The sequence below is a fragment of the Lithobates pipiens genome, unplaced genomic scaffold (assembly GCF_037356315.1).
Source record: "Lithobates pipiens isolate NorthernLeopardFrog02 unplaced genomic scaffold, aLitPip1_a1.2 Scaffold_8, whole genome shotgun sequence".
Taxonomy (NCBI): Eukaryota; Metazoa; Chordata; class Amphibia; order Anura; family Ranidae; genus Lithobates; species Lithobates pipiens.
In genome coordinates this window covers 417,123,480-417,140,268 of record NW_027507903.1, presented here as the reverse complement: position 1 = coordinate 417,140,268, position 16,789 = coordinate 417,123,480, and the positions used below count along the sequence as shown (strand labels likewise).

General features: G+C 46.5%; 1 protein-coding gene across 2 annotated transcripts in view; it reads left to right on the top strand.

Annotated features, from left to right (window-relative positions):
- FCHSD1 (FCH and double SH3 domains 1) overlaps window positions 1–16,789 on the top strand; it is a 197,955-nt gene that overhangs the window by 85,942 nt on the left and 95,224 nt on the right. For both annotated transcript variants that reach the window (XM_077474235.1, XM_077474234.1), the window contains 3 exons: window positions 6,488–6,624; window positions 8,256–8,319; window positions 9,690–9,818. In XM_077474235.1, coding sequence (XP_077330361.1) covers window positions 6,488–6,624; window positions 8,256–8,319; window positions 9,690–9,818 — 330 coding nt within the window. The remainder of the gene's footprint in view (window positions 1–6,487; window positions 6,625–8,255; window positions 8,320–9,689; window positions 9,819–16,789) is intronic.

Here is a 16,789-nt window from a genome sequence, read left to right as displayed (position 1 = left end):
TTCAGCTATAAGAATAGCTTCAACTCTTCTGGGAAGGCTGTCCACAAGGTTTAGGAGTGTGTCTATGGGAATGTTTGACCATTCTTGCAGAAGCACATTTGTGAGGTCAGGCACTGATGTAGAGAAGGCCTGGCTTGCAGTCTCCACTCTAATTCATCCCAAAGGTGTTCTATCGGGTTGAGGTCAGGATTTTGTGCAGTCCAGTGAAGTTCCTCCACCCCAAACTTGCTCACCCATGTCTTTATGGACCTTGCTTTGCACACGTGCGCAGTTGTGTTGGAACAGGAAGAGGTCATTCCCAAACTGTTCCCACAAAGTTGGGAGCATGAAATTGTCCTTGATTTGCTGACGCCTTAAGAGTTCCCTTTACTGGAACTAAGAGGCCAAGTCCAGCCCCTGAAAAACCTCCCCATGCCACAAGTCCCCCTCCACCAAATTATTTGGACCAGTGTGCTTCTGGAAGAATGATCAATCGTTCCCATAGACACTCCTAAACCTTGTGGACCACCTTCCCAGAAGAGTTGAAGCTGTTATAGCTGCAAAGGGTAGGCCAACTAAATATTGAACCCTGCGGACTGAGACTGGGATGCCATTAAAGTTCAGGTGTGTGTGTGTGTGTGTGTGTGTGTGTGTGTGTGTGTGTGTGTGTGTGTGTGTGTGTGTGTGTATAAAAGAGGGTGTCCCAATACTTTTGGTAATATAGTGCATTTTAAATTGGTGAAAGGTCTGTACTGCAGGCAGGCCAGTTAAGCACCCTGGATTTTTCTGCTACAAAGCCATGCTGTTACAGATGCAGTATGTGGTTTAGCATTGTTCTGCTGAAATATGCTTTTCTGAAAAATATGCCACCGAGATGGGAGCATATTCTGCTCTAAAGCCTGGATACATCTTTCAGCATTGACGGTGTCTTTCCAGATGGGCAATCTGCCCATTCCATACCCACTGAAATGCCAATGTGAGCTTTTGAGCGGAGTGCTGAGATAAAAGCCAGAAGGTCCCTCTCCTTTAGTCTGGAGGAATGCGGTGCTCATGGTTGCTAATGTCAGATGAATAAAATCTGACAACAGAACAGTTCTGCCACTTTGCAACAGACCATTTTTAAATGCACTTTGGCCCAAAGATGGCAGCATTTCTGGACCATGTTAAGATATGGCTTCTTTGCATGCTGGAGCTTTACCTTTATTTTTTTAAATGATATGGCAGGCAAGTATTTCATGAGTCCATGCAGTGATGTCAATCACAGAATCATGCCTGTTTTCTGTCGTTCATTGACACAGCTCCTTTAATTCTTGACCTTAGGATTATCACGCCACTTCAGGAGAGGACTAGGCAGAACATGTAACACCTGTAAAAACAGACTGGACAACCCCTCTGGCTATAACCCCTCACCCTGCTTCCTGCAGCAGTTTTTCTGCCTAGTGTAGAAGGACCTGGCTACCTGAGGGGACCATTGGTCCTGGGATTTTTTTTCTACAATTTTTGATCCTGTCATCAATCAACAGCCGGCTGGGTGACAGGCTGGATAATATAGATCCTTGTAGTCTCCCCAGCCTGGCCATTGTGTGAGCAGACCCTAGCTACACGCTGGGTTGGCACACATGACCGGGCTACTGCTGTCCGTGTTAGCAGCCACCCTGTACTGCTTGGATGATGGGTCTGTGGCGGAATGCGTCCAGCAATCCTGACAGGAAGGTTAAGTACGGCTCTCCCTGCCTCGGCAGGATAGAGCAGCTGGGCATTCCCTGGGAGGTCAACTAGGGGGTCTCAAACTCTCCCTTTCCTCTCTCCCTATACCCCATTCCCTCCTCCCCCCTGCTGGGGCTGCTGTGTGACTGGGCATGAGGAGCCGTGTATGTACCTAGGCCGGGGGTCCTCTGGGGGGGGCTCCAAGCTTTGTCAGGGCTGCGCTGGCTGTTAGGGTCTGTTTTTGTTTTTCTGCCTCTTTACTGCGCTGTGAGGTGCCTGAGTAAATTTACCTCAGGAGAGGCCGCCACCATTTTGCTAAGGCTGCAGCCATTTTTCCTGTAGTCTTATGGCGTGTATGGCTGGCCATTTTTTTTGTAGCCTCAGCGCATTTTTACCTCTAGTGCTGGGTCTGTGTACCTCAGAACAGGGCAGTTTTCACTCTGAGCACTTTGTGACTGAAACAGGGCAGAGCAGTCAGCAACAGAGTCCTGTGGAGGGGCCCCTTAGTCTGAGCAGCTAGGAGGGTGGGATTTGTGTACCTTGCCTTAAATCCCTAAGTTGTGCCTGGTGAGGGTCAGCATGGCATCAGAAGCTGGTGCTTCTTCCACAGACATCCCTGCTATTGCAACCGGTTCACCTGCAAAAAATGCGGTGCCTATGGACGCTTTGTCGGCAGTCCTGGAGACCTTTGTTGCCAGGGTGGAAGCGGTATGCGGGCGCAGGGGGGGGGGGGGTAAACTCCCCCTGCCCCCGTCTTCTGGGGAGAGCTCTGATTCAGACTCGGGTCCCATGGTGACTGGCTGCCCCTGTTCTGACGTGTCAGGACCGTTTGGACAGTGAGTGACCCTGTGTCTGGGTTGGTGCAGGAAAAGTGCTAGTAGGAGCACTTATCACTGTGGTGCAGGATACCCTGAAAATATAGGATGCAGCAGGAACCTGTGCTGAGGTGGCAGTCCCTTTTGGGTCCCGCAAACCGGCCCGCATGCCTAAGGTGTTTCCGTATTTATTTTGACAAGTTCATCTGCAAGGAATGGGGAAGTCTGCATGAAAGTTTGCCCAGTCCAACTCTCCGGTGGGGGATCGCCTTCGGGAGTTTGCAGTCCGGTAGACCTCTACTGTCTGACCAGTGGGTTTGCAAACAGTTTTTTTAATTGGGATACAAGATTTTCTTGTCCACCAAACCGATTTTTTTTTTCTCTTCTTCCAGCTCGTCGGGAAGCCCTGTTTGGGGCATTACCAGACCTGCTGCGCGGGTTGTTGGTACCTGTACTGATGCTGGAAAGGTTTCAGGGATACTACTCCAATATGTGGTCCCCCAAAAAGGAAGGGGTACATCCAATCCTGGACTTGAAGGCCTTCAACAGCTTTGAAAGAGCAAAAGTTCAGGATGGAATCAGTTCGCTCCGTGGTTGCTGCACTCCATCAGGGGTCTTCCTGGCGTCCCTGGATATCCAGGACGCGTATTTTACATATCGGTACTATCAGTTTGTGGCTCTCCCTTTTTGGCCTGGCATCAGCACCCTGAGTCTACCAAAGTGTTAGCTCCAATTCTGGTGTTGTTAAGGCAACGTGGGATCGGAATCGTGTGTTACCTAGATGACCTGAGAGCAGCTTCCGCCTTAGAATTAAGGGAGGATGTAGCAATCACAATGCAGACTCTCTGGGAGTTTGGGTGCTGAACCTAAAGAAGTCGGTGTTAGTGCCAACTCAATGCCTGGAGTACCTGGGCTTGCTGTTGGACTCCTCAGAAGCGAGTGTTTTTCTCCTTTCAGACAAGCTGCGGACTCTTCAAGCTGCGGTGAAGTTGATAAACCACAAATGGTCGCCGCTGCGCTTCTGCATGCTCATTCTGGGCCTCATGGTAGCCACTTTCGAGGCAGTACAGTACACTCAATTTCACACTCGAGTCTTGCAGAAGGAGATTTTGTCAAAATGGAACAAATCTGTTAAATTCGGGTGAGCCAGTTGGTCAGGGATTCTCTTCTCTGGTGAATGAGGTCTCCGGCCCTTAGGTCCAGGAGAACGTTCCTTCCTCTCTCAATTGGATGATCACAACGGATGCCGACCTGATCGGTGTGGGGGGGGGGGGGGTCGCGTTGCTGGGAGAAGAGTCGGCCCAGGGCCTTTGGTCACAGGAAGAATCCCAATTGCCGATGCTCGAGCTTCGGCCGATCAGATTTTGCCTCTCCACATGGTCAATGAGGCAACAAGGGCATCCAATCAGGAACCAGTCAGACAACGCCACGGCGGTGGAATACGTCTACCATCAAGGAGGAACAAGGCGCTCAGCTGCACCATGGGAAGTCGCTCACATCCTCCAGTGGGAAGAGCCACACGTGCCAGCGTTGTCAGCCATATATATCCCAGGCGTAGAAAAACTGGCAGACATACTACCTAAGTCGTCAGATGCTGAACCCAGGGGAATGGTCATTGCATCTGGAGGTATTCAGGCTCCTTTACCTAAGGTGGGGCACACCAGATGTGGACCTCTTGGCCTCTCGGCTCAATCGGAAGGTGCAGTGGTTTGTGTTCAGGACAAGAGACCCCTGGGCGACCGCGTTGGTTGCTCCATGGGGGTGTTATCGGCTGATTTATGCCCCCCCACTCAAGCTTCTACCACGTCTGCTGCGCAGAGTGGAGGCCGAGGGGATTCCAGTAATTCAGATTGGCCTCGGCGTCCTCCTTGGTACTCCGACCTAGTACGACTGGTGGTGGAGGTTCCTAGGCGACTACTGCTGCGAGAGGATCTTCTAGCACAAGGTCCAATACTTCATCCTGCTTTACCGTCGCTGGTTTTAATGGCATGGCTGTTGAAAACCAGGTGTAAAGGACCGAGGTCTGTCAGACTCTGTAATTTCCACTATGCTGAGGGCACGGAAGTTGTCTTCTCTGAAGATTTACCATCGTACACGGAAGGCTTACATCTCCATGTGTGAGATGGGGTGGTGTCCGCACTTATTCAGTTTCCAAGATCCTTCTGTTTTTGCAGCGAGTTGATCAGAAACTTGCACCATCAAGGGACCGATATCAGCCTTGGCTGTCTTTTTTTCCAACGCCCCATGGCGACTCACTCATTGGTGAGTACCTTTGTGCAAGGGGTTTGACACACAGTCCCTCCTGTTCGACCACCGCTACCTCCAGAGGATCTGAATCTGGTGCTATCGGAGCTTCAGAAACCGCCGTTTGAGAACATTAGGGAGATTCCCTTAACACTCTCTCTCAGAAAGTAGTTTTTCTAGTGGTTATTAAATCTGCCAGGAAGGTTTGAGTTGGCGGCCTTGTCATGCAAGTCTCCCTACCTGGTCATCCACAAGGATAAGGCAGTGCTACGTCCGCAGCCCTCTTTCCTTCCAAAGGTGGTTTTGGCATCCCATCTAAATGAGGACATTGTTACCTTGTGTCCTAAGCCGACACACCCAAAAGAGGTTGCCTTACATTCCCTGGACGTGGTCCGGGCTTTATGGGTGTATCTGTCTGCTACGGCTCTCTTCCGGAAGTCACTGTCTCGGTAGCTGGTCCGAAAAAAGGTCTGGCGGTCTCATCGTCCACCATTTCTTGGTGGATCAGACAGATCGTGGTTCAGGCCTATGCCTTAAAGGGGCGGGTGCTCCCTTTTCCTCTCACGGTTCATTCCACCAGAGCAGTTGGGACCTCCTGGGCTTTCCGACATCAAGCGTCTGTCTCCCAGGTCTGTCTCCCAGATGTGTAAGGTGGCGTCTTGGTCGTCCGTTCACACTTTCACTAAATTCTACAAAGTTGACGCAAGCGCATCTTTGAATGCTTACTTTGGCCGCACGGTTTTGCAGGCGGCTGTGTAAGGTTGCAAGTTGCACTTTAAGTTACTAGTTTGTTGCGCATCAAGATGCGTTTACAAGTTGGCCGCTGGTTTTAATGGTGGCCGTTTAAGATGGCGACAACTGTTGAGGTGTTCCCTTTTGTGGGTGAAGTTATTGTTTGCTGTGTCCACCCCTCCTTTTTTGACACTGCTTGGTGACGCCCCTAAGGTGAAGAATGAAAGGCACTGTGTCGTCAATGAATGAAAGAGAACATGGGATTTTTGTACTCGCTGTAAAATCCTTTTCTCTGAAGTTCATTGACGGACAAAGTACCCACCCCTCCTATTCTGCTTTCTGACGAACTGAACTGCAGGAAGCAGAGTGAGGTGTTATAGTCAGAGGGACTGCCCCATCTGCGCTGCTGTGCAGTCTTGTTGTTTTTACATTATATGTTCTGCCTAGTCCTCTCCTGAAGTGGCGTGATAACCCTAAGGTCAAGAATTAAAGGAGCTGTGTCAGTCAATGAACTTCAGAGAAATGCATTTTATGGTGAGTACAAAAATCTTTTTTTTTTTTTTTTTTCTGGGATATTGCCTATTAACCTAATTGGTTGCAAAATGTTCTCCTAGCTCTTCTGTGTTTGTACAATGTTGCAAGCTTTTTGTTGCCCTGTCAACTTTTTTGATGTGTTGCTGCCATCCATTTCAAAATTGCCTCATCTATATATATATTTTTTTTTATTTTTATTTTTTAAGTTTTTAACGTTTAATGTTTTCTATTTCCAATTGTGAATAAAGCGGGTTTGAGATTTTCAAATCATTGCATTCTGTTTTGTAGATTTTATAGTTTTCAACTTTTGGAATTTTTTTTTTCTCTAGATTTTGTCATGGGGTGCTTTGAGATTGTGCTGAATATTTAGTGGGGGCCTTGACTGAAAAGCTCAAACCCTTGTATACTTGAACTTCAAGTAGGAGACAGCTAGGTTTCCTGTACATGGCTTCTAATATGTATTGTGGTGGTTGCAGAGTATTGAGCAGCTTGTGAAAGTACAGAATGAATTGCTGGAAACTGTGAAAGAAGTCAGCAAAACCAAGAAACGCTATGTCCAAATGGAGCGCGTCAGTGAGGTGGCTAAAGAGAAGGCAGCTGACACTGAGGCCAGGTGAGACCTTTTAGACATTGGAAGGAAGGGGATATTGGAGTAGAATTCTATATTGGGCTGAAAACTTGGAAAATTGGGTAGCTAAGGTCCAGCTAAACATTTTTGTAAGTAATGCAGGGTCTTTAGGTCTGTTGTGTTGGATAATGTAGATAATGTCTAATGGCTCTGATGGATAATAGTGTAATTTCAGTCAAACCTGCAGTCAGCCTTAATCTATTCCCATCCCCATTCCAGCTTATTTTTTTGACACTGTAAAAGAAATACCTATACTTGCCCATTCTGAAGTTGCTTCGGTCTGGTCACATGATCAGACTCTGTGTAGAGGACTGTTGTATCGTAGTAAACCTATGGGTTACATTGCATAGGCTCTGCAGCCATTGTCTCTGCTCTCTCCTCTACAATGAAGCTGCTGGAGAGATCGTGTGACCGGACCAGAGCGACTTCAGAATAGTAAGTATAGGCTTTTACAGGGTAATGGAATAGGCTTAGAACGAGTGTGGGAGTAGATTTAGACTTGGGGTTTGACTGGAATTAAGTACTAGATTGTCAGCCTGTCTTTTTTTTTTTACATAGAAATTTATAAGCCATATCCTGAGGCTTCAGGGATGAGGAGGGAAGTTGCTGTTGGTGTCAGATATCTAAAAGCTGAGGCAGCTCTCAGACATTTGAGGGGGATCTCTGCATATTTAAAGTGGCCCTATCATTATCATTCACACTTCTCTTGAAGCAATCTTTGGACTTTCAGAAGCCAAGTCACAGTACTAATCGAAATTGCGTAAGAAAATAGAAATGCGTGAAAATAAGAGTGAAAGCTGCTCCCATCCTGGGCAGTCTATTGCATGCTTTCTGTACCAATCATTAGAGATTGCAGAGTCTATTGTCTAATACCTGTCTCGCAGACTTTATCTAAAAGTGGAGCAATATACCAAAAGAAGCCTGTATATATAATATATAGGTTTTGAAACAGCGCATTGCAAGCTATACATATAAACATGGTTCACCAGATTCAGTCCAGTGCATTTTTATTCTGCATAAACACATTGACCTTGTTTAAGGCCCTAGTACACACCAGTGAAGTCAACAAAAGTAGAACATGTTTTTTTTTTTTTTTCTGTATGCAACACAGCAAAAATGCATGAAAACGCACTGGAAAGCACATGTTAAGTTGTGATGAAAAATAAGGGGGGAAAAGGTGTACTGGAGTGCATCATAAAATGTGCATTTAAAAATATATCAAAAATGCAGAAAAGCATTTTTACACTGCTCTGCAGCTGTCTCCAAGGTGTATAGAGTGCTGGCTGTTGTATAGGCGCATCGGGGCAAAGGGCACCAGTGTTGCATCAGTCTTGCAAGTTGACTTTTTGTATTTGATTACTGTTTCTATGGTAAGACAGAACAATTATTCTGCATCCCCCTTGCCTTGTTTGCAGTGATTGGGAAATCGCCTAGCATGCAGAGGTGGTGCATCTTGGGTGAACAAATGCACATCCCAAGGATAACCATTCTCTTGTGCCCTGTATCCACCTTCAGATCAGATATGTTGATTCGTTTTGGTAATCAAATGGATCCAGTGACCATTAATTGGGAGGGATAGAAAAATAGACATTTTAATTCTTTTGGTTTATCTTTAGGTTAAAAAAGAGTGATCACAGCATCTTTCATTCCAAGGCCAACCTGCAAAAGCTCCGTGCCAAGGTATGAATATCACATCCAGAAATGGTTTCCTGGCAGTAGACTAGAGTTGAATATATTGGCTTTTCAAACCACTATCATCTTAAAGACCTGAGTGAACTACCAGATAAATTAAGGTCTGGGGTTGTGCCAAAAGCCTTAAATGTACAATAAACAGTTGGTCATTTTTTTTTTCATTTGGTACTGATACCTGTTTAACAACTTAAGCTTGAAACCTGATGTCTAATGGTTTTCGGGTCGAATAAGGATTTGCGTTTCCTCCCAAAAGTTTTTCACAATTCCATTAAATTATAATCTAACTGGTTTGGTTGATCAACATGGAAAGTTTGTTTCCTAAACTTTTCTAGAATCCAGGCTACAAAAAAGACCAAATACAAGAGGCATGTGTATTTTTGCTTGCACCTTGATGGGTTTTTTTTTTTTTTATAGATCTGTGCAATAATCCAGCATGAAACTGTTCCCATACTTTGCCTCTGTGCAGGAGTTTCCTATTAAGATGGGTCACTGCTCCTCTTGTGCAGGGCAATTGGTCTTAGATCTGCCCACTCTACCCTCAGTTTTTCTCAGAGCCTTGGGTGGGTTGGTGGATGTCTGCACATAAATTATGCCACTATGATTTTAAGACAATATATCCGGGTCTGAAAAGGCATTTGGTGCCCACATCCTTTTGGGACTTTTAAAGAATAATTACTTTAAGGTTGTTTTTTTTTTTTTTTTTTGCCCAACAGTTGGCTTTAATGAAGTTGTTTTTAAACTAAACTAGGTTAAGTGTGTTTTTCTATAATCTATTTACTTGCAGAAATGGAGTTGGAGTGACGCTGCCAGGCCCTGAAAAAAATCTAACATTGCAGGTTACACACCTTGTCCTGCATTTTATGAATGAGCCACAAAGATATGTGGATCTCAGTAGATATTTTGGAAAGTGGGTAGAAATATCCACTCTTCATTCTAAATGAGCTCCTTAGTATGTGCCCAACACTATCTGCCTTTTTGAATCAAGTTGGTGGCTTATATCTAATGGAGAACAAGTGATGTAGGCACAACCAGAAATTCCAAAGTGGGCAGAAATTTTACCAGTGATCTCTAGGAATACGAACTGGATTCTCAAGTATCATTCAAAAACATTCCCATGCTCCTCTTGGATAAATGAGGATACTTTTTACAATACAATGCACCAGCTTTTAACACCAATTTTGTTTCCCTTACAACCATAACTATACCGGTAATTCAGGATTAGAAGGATCTGGGTTCCAGACTGTTGCCTGGATAACATTCATTAGAATCTTCTGTAAAGCATACGGTCTGCACTGCCATACATTGTCTTAACTCAAGTTTGTTGCCCCTTAAGAACATTACATTTTTCTCTGCTTTAGTTCTCTACACAGCTGGTGGTCTGTACACAGCAATTATCGGACGCACGGAATGAATACCTCCTGGCTCTGGCTGCCGCTAATGCCCATCTAGATCTTTACTACTTGACACACTTACCTGAAACCATGAAGGTGAGTTCTGTGGACAGCTTTGTTTTCACTTTTCCCATATTAGGAAAGTGTATAAATTGTGCTCATTGTGTGGTTTGTAAAAGTATGTATTTGGTAATGCTTTGGAATGTCTGACATGGATGTAGAAACATTTTACTTAAAGTAATCCTGTTGGACATTGCAAATGTTTTTTTTAAAGATAAGATTCCACACTGTATATGCTATTACATTTGTAAAGCAGCAAAGCTTTTCTTACATATCCTTCCTATCTATTCTTTTGACTTGAGGGTTATTCTTGAATTGGAGCTAGATTATTCCCAAAGAGAAACCACTGCTATGCACTATCCTCCTGTCCTATGATTGCACCTCAATGACCAATAAAGCCTTGAAGTTGGGAGCTGAGTAAACTAGAAAGATTGGCACATACAATATTGGCTTGCTCTTAGGCTGGGTTTTTACTTGTACAGTATCTCATAAGTGAGTACACCCCTCACATTTTTTTAAATATTTTATTATATCTTTTCATGTGACAACACTGAAGAAATGATACTTTGCTACAATGTAAAGTAGTGAGTGTACAGCTTGTATAACAGTGTACCTTTTCTGTCCCCTCAAAATAACTCAACACACAGCCATTAATGTCTAAACTGCTAGCAACAAAAGTGAGTACACCCCTAAGTGAAAATGTCCAAATTGGGCCCAATTGGCTATTTTCCCTCCCAGTGTCATGTGACTCATGTTACAAGGTCTCAGGTGTGAATGAGGTGCAGGTGTCTTCAATTTAGTGTTATTGCTCTCACTCTTACTGGTCACTGGAAGTTCAACATGACCCCTCATGGCAAAGATCTCTAGGATCTGAAAAAAAAATTGTTGCTCTACATAAAGATGGCTTAGGCTATATGAAGATTGCCAAGACCCTGAAACAGAGCTGCAGCGCGGTGGCCAAGACCATACATTGGTTTAACAGGACAGGTTCCACTCAGAAAAGGTCTTGCCATGGTCAACCAAAGAAGTTGTGTACATGCTCAGCGTCATATCCAGATGTTGTCTTTGGAAAATAGATAGGAGTCAGTCTGTCAGTGCTCAGACCATAAGTCGCACACTGCATCAAATTGGTCTGCATGGCTGTCATCCCAGAAGGAAGCCTCTTCTAAAGATGCACAAGAAAAACCCGCAAACAGTCTGCTGAAGACAGACTAAGGACATGGATTACTGGAATCATGCCCTGTGGTCTGATGAGAGCAAGATAAACATACTTGGTTCAGTTGGTGTCAAGTATGTGTGGCGGCATCCAGGTGAGGAATACAAAGACAAGTGTGTCTTGCCTACAGTCAAGCGTGGCGGGAATGTCATGGTCTGGGGCTGCTTGAGCGCTGCTGGTACTGGGAAGCTACAGTTCATTGAAGGAATCATGAAGTCCAACATGTACTGTGACATACTGGAGCAGAGCTTGACCCCCTCTTTTCCAACATAACAACCCCAAACATACTTCCAAGGTGACCACTGCCTTGCTAAAGAAGCTGAGGCTAAAGGTGATGGACTGGCCAAGAATGTCTCCAGACAACCCTATTGAGAATCTGTGAGGCATCCTTAAATAGAAGGTGGAGGAGCTCAAGGTCTCCAACATGCACCCGTATCAAATCGATCCCAAATCCGCAGCAATGGCAGTTTACTAATCGGTGAGGCACTGCACCGATTCCCGAAAGTAGTTTCTCTACTATTTTTGGCGATTTAGGGGTGCAATAGCCAATGACCTCTGTGCATCAACCTGCACTGATGTCTATTAAATCGCTTCCTGAAGTTGGGTCTGACATGCGGGAATGAAATCGTACCAGTTTAGCTGAACTTGCACAATTTTATTACCGCAGTCGATGTGAATCAGGGCTAATGCCACGTACACACGAGCGGAATGTCTAACAGAAAAAGTCAGACGGAAGCTTTACATAGTTTAGTCCGATCATGTGTATTCCTCATCTGGCTTTTTTTCCCCTTATCATTCAGGACAGCCCCTATGAGAGAGAGTCTCCTCCTCTTCCTCTTGGAAACACTGCGCCAGCCCATAAATTCTTCCCCTGCCTGACCTCAGTTCTAGTGTTCCTCCGGTGGGGAGACACTGTGGATGGCACCAGGCTTGAGAGCAGCCAGGGGGACTGCGGCCATTAAAAGAGCCCTTATGGAGACGCAGGGTTTTCCTGGGCACACTTAGTGTTTTTTACCTGTAACCACCCTTTCCTTGCTGAGCGCGGCATCAGGTTGCGGGAGGCCCCTATCGTGTCCACAGGGCCGCAGCAAGGAACCTTCCGCTCTCCCTGTATTCTGTATGGGCTGCATTGTTTGGAACCTGAGTGCTGGACGGCAGGTGGCATCATTTCCAGCGGAGGGCGGAAGTGTTACCTTTGACCCGTGACTTCCAGTTCCAGGTCACTGAGCTGATAGGGGGCCAGGCACAGGCTGGAGAGTTTGTATCATGCACAGGCATTGTTGGACTCACTGGAAAGCAACCACCTGCAGTCATGTCGGAGGCAGATGCTATGACTCATACTGACACCAGCTCCAGCCTTCCCAAGGTAAGAGCACCCTGGGGAAGGGTCCTCTCTATCCGGGATTGCCCCTCCTAGTATGGTTCCTATTCGGGGGGCAGACCCCCTGGGTGGTCGGGGGGGGGGGGAGGCTCAGATCCCATGTAAGGAGGGTCTAGTGCACTCCCGGGGGGTTGTTGTATGCCTGCTTTTTTTTGTAATGTGGCTTTCTGTCCTTTTTGGTCTGTTTTGCAGAAAGCTACAGAAAAGACTAAATCAACTCATGGCTCTAAGAGGAAGTGTCTCCTGTAGATGAGTCCTGGACAAAAGTGTAAAGGGTGCATAGACTCCCTGGTCAAAGAGGGAAGCTGAGCAGGAGTCTGGGTTGGCAGCCTCTGTAAAGGAGCTCTCATCCACCTTTTCTTCATTTAAAACACTTTTTGAAAAACTCCAGCTCCCCCTAATCCCAGTCCGCAGGATACAACCCCGCCACAGGCTCAGGGCTCTGTACCTGCCCTTCCTGCGACTTCAGCTAGGGCAGAGGAAATTGCAGGCCCTTCTGAGGTGGAGCAAAGGCAGCCAGATGGTGGCACCTCGAACTCCCAGGAGGAGTCAGAGGGCGAGGACAAGGATGGGAAGTCCAGAAAGCGCCCTAGGTATAAGTTGTCCTTAGATGAGGTAGAGGACCTCCTGGGGGGGCAATTTATACAACCCTCGGTATCCAGGAGGACAAGAAGCCCCTGACTCTCCACGACCTAATGTACAAAGGCTTGGGGGAGCAAAAGAAAAGGGTCTTTCCAGTACACGATGTACTGATAGAAACAATTAGAAAAGAGTGGCAGGATCCTGAAAGGGGAAGCCCTTTTCTCGTTCCCTAAAGAGGTGGTTTCCATTTTCAGAAGACCCAACAGCCATTTGGAATAAAAGCCCCAAATTGGATGCTGCCTTTTCTCAGGTTTCTAGGCACATGGACTTGGCCTTCGTGGATATGGGGGCCCTTCCGGACATCATGGTTAAGAGGATAGATTCGCTGCTTAGGAAAACTTGGGACTCAACAGTAGGCAACCTTAAGCCAGAAATGGCTGTTACTGTGGTAGCCCTCAATTTGGAGCATTTGCTCTCTCAGATCCAGGCGCACATTGAAGCTGGTACAGCTAAGGAGTCTATTCTATCCTCTTTCCCCACGATTCTACGTGGTGTCGCATACATAGCAGACGCCTCGGCAGAGTCAGTCCGCATGTCGGCCAGGTCAGCGGCTCTGGCCAACTCTGCCAGAAGAGCCCTCTGGCTGAAAACTTGGCCCGGCGACAGCGCCTCTAAGGTCAAGTTGTGTGGGATACCCCTGACAGGGGATCTCCTCTTTGGTTCCCGGTTTAGATACTGTCCTAGACCGTACTCCGGACAAAAAAGTCTTTCCCTCTCAAACGGAAAGTCCCGGCTCAGACTAAAAGGGTTTTGTCTGCAAAAGGGTAAGGAAACTTCAAAGCCAGAAGGCCAAAACAAATCTTGGGGCCAAAAAGGTAGGGGCCGAGGAGGGGTGATTTTTTTTTTTCGCCCTCCTGAAAAGGCCCGTAAGAACAATGACTCCTTTGGTGCGTAGGAGGAAGACTGGGGGCCTTCCTTCCGCAGTGGCAATTAATCTTCCCCAACCAATTCATCCTGGGGATCATAAGGGGGTACCTCCTGGAGTTCACAAGACCTCCCCCACAAATTCCTTGTCACGCACCTCTCCAGTTGCACGACAAAGGCTGAGGATCTGTTAGAGGCTCTAAGGGATCTAGAACAACAGAGGGTAGTTTGCAGAGTTCCAAGAGGGGAAGGAGAGGGATTCTATTCCCACGTTTTTGTGGTGAAAAACCCCTCGGGGAAATTCAGACTAATTCTGAATTTGAAACCTCTAACCAGGTCAGTCACTTGCGCCGCGTACACACGATCGGAATTCTCGTCGGGGGGGGGGCTCTGGTTTTCCCAACGGAATTCGGCTCAAGCGGTCTTGCCTACACATGGTCACATCAAATTCCGATCATTTATAACGCGGTGACGTACAACACGTACGACGTGACTAGAAAAAGGAAGTTCGGTAGCCAATAGCTTCTGTCTCGTAGTTGAATCTGAGTATGCGTGATTTTTGGCATGTCGGAATTGCATACACATGATCGGAATTACCGATAGAAAGTTTTTCCATCGGGAAAATTGAGACCATGCTATCAATTTTTGGCTGGCGGAAATTCGGACAGCTAAATTCCGATGGAGCATACACACGGTCACATTTTCCGATGAAAAGCTCTCATCGGTCTTTTTGTGGCTGGAATTTCCGATCGTGTGTATGCGGCATAACGAGATTCCGCAATGGAATCTCTTTACGGTCAGAGCTCTGCTTCCGCACAATTGCTTCATGGTCTTGCTGGACCTGAAGGACGCGTATTTACACGTTCCTATCGCAGAAACATCTGTTTCTCCGGCTAGCTATAGACCTGGATGGAGTAATAGTGCATGTGCAGTTTCAGGCACTGCCCTTTTGGGTTATCCTCCTCGCCCCGCATTTTTACCAAAGTCTTGGCAGCCATAGCATTCCTGTGACTCCAGGGAGTCTCAGTCATGGCGTACCGGGACGACCTGCTCCTATTTGCCATATCCCCAGAGAAGCTACTCGGGGACCTGGACCTAACAAAAAGGGTCCTAATAGGCTTGGGGTTGCTGCTGAACTTGGAAAAGTCCAGTCTGATCCCTTCACAGCGGATTATGTACCTTGGATACACAGTTGAGGGTGTTCCTTCCAAGAGAGAAATTTCTAAAACTGGACAGAGCGGTTGCCTCTCTACAGTGCAAACAGTGGGTTCCATCAGTGGAAATTAGCGGCCTGGCTACTGACGAGGGTATATTAAAGTCAAAGGGGTTTTCAGAGATTAATCTCTACTCTCCTCAATAGCAGGAAAAAGGAGACGCTCCGGATATAAAAAGGTCTGGCTTTGTTTCAATGAGTGGTGTGCGGGAAGCTTTTTCAGTAAAGAGCCCCATAGCTGTGTTGGAATGTCTACAGTGCGGGGCGGACAAGGTATTCTCCATAGCTACCCTAAAGAGTCGGGTATCAGCACTTGGTGCTTATTTAGAAAGATCTCTGGCCACCGACCCTTGGGTGGTCAGATTCTTTAAGGCCTTGTCTAGAGGAGGTCCTCCCTTTCCCAGTTGGGACCTATCCTTAGTTTTGCAGAGCCTAACGGGACCTCCCTTTGAGCCTTTAGACAAATGTTTGCTAAAGGATCTCATCCTAAAGACGTTGTTTTTAGTTGCAGTAACAACTGCCAGGAGAGTCAGCGAGATTGAAGCTTTATCTATTAGACCTCCTTTTTGTGTTTTTACAGACCGGATAGTTCTCAGGGCTGATCCGGCCTTTTTGCCCAAGGTGGCTTCGGGGTTTCACAGAAGCCAGGAGGTAGTTCTACCTTCATTTTGTCCCAACTCCTCAGGTGAAGGGGAATGGAAATTTCATTTTCTAGCTGTAAGTGTCCTACAATACCTGGAGCTGACTAGGTCAGTGAGGAAGTCGGACTCTTTATTTGTTTTCTGATGCCAGAAAAGGTTGCAGAGCATCTTGTCGCACTATTGCCAGTTGGCTTAGGTCAACCATTGCACAGGCTTATACATTAGCTGGGAAAGAGATCCCTACGGGTATCAAGGCACACTCCACCAGAGCCATGGCAACGTCTCAGGCAGAGAGGGCTGGAGCAACGCCAGAACAAATCTGAAAGGCAGCAACATGGTCCAGCTACTCCACCTTTCTAAAGCATTAGAGTGGCCCTGGTATCGACAAGTGAGCAGACCTTTGGTCGGAAGGTTCTGCAAGCTGTAGTCCCACCTTAGTTGGTAAGTGCTCGCTTTATCCACTCATAGTAGCTGTCCTGAATGACGATGGGAAAATTAAAGTTGCGCTTACCGGTAATGTCTTTTCCTGTAGTCGTTCAGGAAAACCCTAGTTACCCACTCTAAACTTTGGGGGGGGGGTCTTGTTAAAGACCAGAACGCAGCATGACAATGATATTTGAGTGTATGTTAACGTGTTCTTGTGTCTCCCCAGCTGACCGGAGGTGATCTTGAAAGAACTGAGGTCAGGCAGGGGAACTAAGAATTTATGGGCTGGCGCAGTGTTTCCTAGCGTATGAGGAGGAAACTCTCTCATAGTGGCTGTCCTGAAAGACTACATGAAAAGACGTTACCGGTAAACGTAACTTTAATTTTTTATTTTTTTTGAAAATTCTGACGGACCATGAAATGGAACATGTTCTAAATGTTTCCGAGGGAACCAATTCCTATCGGGAAAACCGCTTGTCTGTAGGCTGTTCCGACGGACCAAAAACGATGCATGCTCTGGTGCAAGTACGAGACGGAAGCTATTGGCTACTGGCTATTGAATTTCCTTTTTCTAGTCCTGTCGTACATCACCGTGTTTTTGAGGATCAAATTTTGGTGTGATCG